This window comes from Bipolaris zeicola, assembly GCF_000523435.1.
Source record: "Bipolaris zeicola 26-R-13 unplaced genomic scaffold scaffold_527, whole genome shotgun sequence".
Lineage (NCBI taxonomy): Eukaryota > Fungi > Ascomycota > Dothideomycetes > Pleosporales > Pleosporaceae > Bipolaris > Bipolaris zeicola.
In genome coordinates, this window is record NW_006912576.1 from 1 (window position 1) to 5,500 (window position 5,500).

Genomic DNA, 5,500 nt, shown 5'->3' on the forward strand with positions numbered 1-5,500 from the left:
AGCAGCCGTGACGCCAGAGGCGGTAACGCCACAGCAACCGAAGAAGAGCGCCTCGGCCTCGTAAAAGGCGACTCGTCAAATCTCCTCCCAAGCATCAGCCGCACCAGCGACGAAGACGACGAACTTCATCCCGGACCCAGCCCCCCACGCTACATGGACGACTGGCAACTTCCACGCACAGAATCTCCGGCATATGAACCCGAGGTTCCTGTGTCGCAGCCAGTACACTCGCGGACCCAGAGTCATAGTCGGAGCCGCAATCAAAGCCAGGGTCGCACAAGGCCCAGGAGGGCCGATAGCGATGAGCCGTACGATGTTGATTTTGAAAAGGGGGCGTATGCTAGATAGATTTACGCATGCGCAAGTTGTGCGGTTGCCTGGATATGAAGGGTAGTTTTTGAGGTACATGTATGTTGTTCGTCTACTTAGCGAAAGTTTTTTGTCTTTTTTTTCAGTTTAAGAGCTGAGTAAGTACACCTACGACAGAGAGCGAGATGACTAGACGATTCTTGTTTTTGTTCAATGTCGATGTCGATGTGGTTAGCATAGCGAGCGAGACGCCGTTTGTGTTCCCCCGCTTTGAGCGGACGGACGGACGGATGGGATTTTGTACATGTACGGTTTTACATTTACAATGCTGTCATGCATGGATAGGGATATACATGTGTATGTAGAAAGAAAGGAAGCGAGATGGAAATGTGTAAGGCACAAAGGAGATAGCAAAAGGTTAGTACATGGGCACAAGAAATATGAAATAATTAGGTAACTTTAAAAAATGGAGAATAATCAATTTCAAATAAAAAAATAAAAAACTCAAATAATAAGGAGGAAGATTAGAAATACATCAGAGATGAAATTTGCATAGTGCCGAAATTGATACAACATAACTCTCTCTGCACCTCCCCCTTTCTCAGTATACTTTCATAAAAGCAAAAATACTACACAACACACTCATTCGTCACACCATCCATTATAAAACAAAAAAAAACCCCTCATCATACAATCTCCCCCTCATCCTCCAACCCCCCTTCCTCCTCATCCTCCTCCCAATCCACATCCGCTGCCGCCTCATCCGCCTTCCGCTGGACTTCCTTCAGCCCACTCATTTCCTCGACCCAACCCCGCTCATTCAGCGCTTTCTGGACAAAACCCCAGGGATCCGCCGTGTACGCATCTAGCACTTTGGGACTGCAGGCAGAGCAGCAATCAAAGGGTTTACCTTCAACTTGGAGGTTGGAGAAGGTGGAGAGGTAGCCGCGGATTGTGTGGGGGATGGTGCCGAGGGGGTGTTGGAAGGGTGGAGGGAGAGAAGGGTGGGATGGTGATGCTGCCGGGGCTTGATGGGAAGGGGGTGGAGCGAGACCTTTTGCGGGGTGCTGGAGGATAGAGATGAGGAGTTCGACTAGGAGGCTGGATGCGAGAGGTGCGACGCCTGGGCGGGTGACGGTGCATTGTTGATCGAGGGTTGCGTTGCTGAGGGACTGGTACATGTTTGTTAGTTTGGTGTTGCTTGATTCATGTGGAGAGAATTGTTACTTACGTCTGCGGGTGCAACAACGTCGTTGCAAAAGTAGCACCCTAGCTCTACCTCGTTCTCCTGGGTTGCTTTCAGGCCGTGTCGCATGACAACATAAGTGTCGAATCCCAGAGCCGCGTTCAGCACAATTTTGCCCTGTGCCTTGCCCATGACAGTTGGTAGCCATCTGCTCTCTCTCGTATCCATGAGCAGGAAAATGGCATCGTGTTCAGCAATCAGTTGTTGCAACTTTTCAAATTCCGTCTTAGTCGTTGCGGCGTCCGTCATGGGGTGGCCAAGCATGGGAACCTGCATGACATGGCCGTTTGCATCCACCCCTGGGTAGATCTCCTTCAGAGCCTCTGCAGCTCTCTCGGCCTTTTTCGCTCCGCCTTTTAGGCAGTCTTGGAAGTTAAAGAGGGGTTGTCGCACGGGATTGGAAAAGCTGACGGTCGCATTGTCAATAAAAGTAATCTTTCGGACGCCCCATCCCATCAGCGTGCGTGAGACATACGTCCCGAGCGTGCCCGCTCCCAATAATAGACATTTACAATTCTTGATGACGTCCAGATCAATCGAGGGAGCTATGCGCCACTTGATGAGCTTGAGATTGAGGTCCACGGCCTGATCTGCCAATTTGGTCTCGTCCATGTACTCTGATAAGTCGACATTCCGCGAAGTAAGCTTTCCTGTTTCTGTCCGCTCCCATCCTGTAACCTTGGGTAATGGCGGGGTGCTCTTCTGATCTAGTATAGGCGATGTAGGCGCGGCGTTAGGGTCTGGGTCTGAGCGCAGCTGGAGAATCAGCGAGTTGGATTGGTCGCGCCGTGTATGCGTATCGCGGTAACACAGAATCTGGGCATCATGCAGGTTCCACCGGTGCCGGATCAGTATGAGAAGGTTACGCAGCGGCCAGCCTGGGTTTGTCTCGTATGTCGAGGGGTCTGCGAAGCATATGAAGCGGTCCTGGCTGTCCACCTTGTCGAAGAAGCCCTTTTCGTAAGTTTCAAGTCTGCCGACACCCCACGTGTAGCCAAACTCTTCCAAGGGTGTGACTGGTGTCTTTGGTCTATCTTCACCCTCCCCGCCTCCGCGTATGCGCTTGGCGAGAAAGAAACCTCTTTGACGCACATCAGAACTGTACCTCCATGTCTGCACGGCGTCGACAAGGTAAGTAGTCTCTCTAGGCTGCAACCTTGTCACCTGGCCTATCTGTTTCCAAGGGGGATCTGACTGGATGGCTGGAAAGCCAAAATGGTAGGTGAACTTGTACTTCTTGAGGTTGGCGAAGATTATTGCTGTGAAGGAGGAGAGGAGTGAGGGACATTCGTAGATGGAGCCGTCGTGTATGGCGTCCCATATCTAGGCATAGTCAGCAGACCAGTAGGCGGCTGAGAGTGGACAGGCATACTGTCTGGGCAGAGCGTTCGAGTATGGCGGCGCGGTCAAGGCTCTTGTAGTCCTCGATGGTATTGCAGTTCTTGATGATGCCTTCAGCGCGGCAAAAGGTCGGGGGCGTGCTAACGGGGTGTTAGGCGTGTAGCAAGTATCGGCATGATATGGCGTACTCATCCGACGTCAGCGCATTGGGATGGATCTGAATGCGCATGGAGCGCGAGGAGTGCTCGGCGGGGCGAACTTCGTACAGGCCCAGCACTTTGCGCGCCGAGTCGTCGAGCTTGTCATGGTTTATTTTGATATGAGCGAGGGCGGCGTAAAACTGGACATCGACGTCGCTCATCCAAGGCGCGAACTTGAGGGTCGCCATGGTGGGTGGTGGCGGGGCTGGCGGGGTGTTGGAGGCGTTGGGAGAGGGCGATGGGTAGCGAGCAGAGAGTACAGTGTCTATGGCGTGCAGGTCATATGGACGTATGTATGTAGGTACGCATGTACATAGATGGCCAGAAGCAAGGCAGAGGGTGAGGCACGTGAAGCTGTCGAGAGAGCGTGATATGTGCTGCTGAGGGCTTCAGGCGGCCATCCATGTGCATGTCATGCCCCCCCACCAGGCCGTCACCGTCACGGCGGGGCAGCGTTGAGGCGCGTTCCTGCAGCCGCACACGCGCGCTAACCCGTCTTCATCGACACCGACACGTCGAGCTTCTTGTCACCCGCCTCTCCTTCTATACAGCAATCATCTATCATTATGCTTATTGGAGTGTGTGGAGGCAAGAATCTCGCGAGACTCGCCGGCCAGTTGCTGACAAGGCAGCAGGAATCTGCGCGGGCAAGTCCGAGATAGCTTCGTGCCTCATCGACGAGTACAACTTCACCCGCCTACGCCTGGCAGGTCCTTCTGCAAAGCCCGACAATGACCAGTCCGCCTCGACGCAGCCTGTTGTAGATGCTCAGTACACGTTCCAGGATGTCGAGTCGCTGCTCGACTTTGTTACGCTAAGGTGGAGGGAACGATGGGTCACAACCGACATATGGGATGCCTCTGTCGTCGACGCCCTGCTGAAGAGGCCTTTCTTTTTACTTGTCAGTGTCGATGCTCCCGTCAAAGTGCGGTGGCAGCGGTACCATGATCGGTGCACAGCAAACAACACTACTCCGCCGTCCATCCTCGACTTTGTCGCCCAGAACGATGATCATCAGTTTGCTCCAAACACAGGCCTGAGTGGGCTGTCCTACCGAGCACAGCTCAATCTACTCAATAGTACCACATCGATAGACTCTCTGCGCGCTGCCATACGCGCCCTCGACCTCACCGATGAAGCCCGCCTGCGTCCAAGTTGGGACCAATACTTCATGCAGCTGGCCGACCTGGCAGCACTGCGGAGCAACTGCATGAAAAGGAGAGTCGGTTGCTGCATAGTTCGAGAGAAGCGTGTGATAAGCACTGGATACAATGGTACGCCACGTGGCATGACCAACTGCAACGAGGGCGGATGTATGTGTGCAACTGACGGACCTTTTGGCTTTATGTGCTGACCACCTCTAGGCCCTCGTTGCAACAATGCTGCAAAAGGAGGCTCTGGTCTCTCCACGTGCCTCTGTCTTCACGCTGAAGAGAATGCCCTGCTCGAAGCAGGCCGTGACCGTATCGGCGGCAGCGCTATCCTCTACTGCAATACATGTCCCTGTCTGACATGCAGCGTCAAGATCACCCAGGTCGGTATAACTGAGGTCGTATACAATCAAGGCTACTTGGTCGACGATCAGACGGCCAAGATATTCGCCGAGAGTGGTGTCAAGCTGCGGCAATTTTCTCCGCCCACTGGTGGCTTGGTTGATTTGGGAATAGGGTTTGCTGGCAAAAGATAAGAAAGCGTATGTTCGCATGGATACTCGTTAGTTATGACTGCATCTGGTGGGCTATGACGCCATAGTGAGCCTGTCATGTTACTAGAGGTTGGATGTGTCGACATTAGAGTGCACGTGAGACGAGGTCGCCTGATAGACGGATGGCGTATTGGGTGCGGACATTCTTGGGGTGATGACAATATCACGGCGGTGCTCGGGAAGGCTGTTCTAAACGATATAGAAAGGTTTTGTCATTCCCAGAAGGATGGAAAGTTGTCTGAGATGGCATGGTATTGATCAGCGTCTTTACAAGTCTGGCCGAACAGCGACCGAGGGCGGGCTGTAGGTGTACGTAGACCGTAGTGGCACGGAAACCTACGGCAGCCGTTGCGCTACATGTCGCCTGCCACATACGGGCATCCGTTGTGGCGCCCACTTGAGAACCTTGGCGCATCTGCCATCATCTTGTCATCGCACCGCTCGACTTGCGTAAATACACCTCGGTCTCGGCAAAAATGGTCAGATCGGCAGCATTGCTGTAGTCTGTGATGCAGTCCCGTAACTTCAGTACAAATTCACTTTACATACTACCATTCGATTACTCGATATGTAGTAGTGCTTGGTTACTGCCACCGGCCCTTTTGTTCCCCATCAACCTATTGAGCCAGGATTTTGATCATCCGCCGGGGCCTCCATGTCAAAGCAAAACATGTTTCTACGGGAGTCAGCAAACCTTGT

General features: G+C 53.0%; 3 protein-coding genes across 3 annotated transcripts; 2 read left to right on the forward strand and 1 right to left on the reverse strand.

Annotated features, from left to right (window-relative positions):
• Positions 1 to 115: 115 nt before the first annotated feature.
• Positions 116 to 394, forward strand: COCCADRAFT_113044 (uncharacterized protein; the record flags this gene model as incomplete). The annotated part of the gene is made up of 1 exon (XM_007720588.1): positions 116 to 394. A coding segment is annotated over one exon (279 nt), but the record flags the coding sequence as incomplete, so codon positions are not given.
• Positions 395 to 995: 601 nt separating this feature from the next.
• On the reverse strand, positions 996 to 3,284 carry COCCADRAFT_10325 (uncharacterized protein; the record flags this gene model as incomplete). The annotated part of the gene is made up of 4 exons (XM_007720589.1): positions 996 to 1,481; positions 1,541 to 2,878; positions 2,928 to 3,036; positions 3,085 to 3,284. The coding sequence occupies 4 exons, from the start codon at positions 3,282 to 3,284 to the stop codon at positions 996 to 998; spliced, it is 2,133 nt and encodes a 710-aa protein (XP_007718779.1).
• A 378-nt stretch (positions 3,285 to 3,662) lies between these two features.
• Positions 3,663 to 4,783, forward strand: COCCADRAFT_42175 (uncharacterized protein; the record flags this gene model as incomplete). Its single annotated transcript, XM_007720590.1, has 3 exons — positions 3,663 to 3,684; positions 3,732 to 4,409; positions 4,461 to 4,783. The coding sequence occupies 3 exons, from the start codon at positions 3,663 to 3,665 to the stop codon at positions 4,781 to 4,783; spliced, it is 1,023 nt and encodes a 340-aa protein (XP_007718780.1).
• Positions 4,784 to 5,500: the final 717 nt, after the last annotated feature.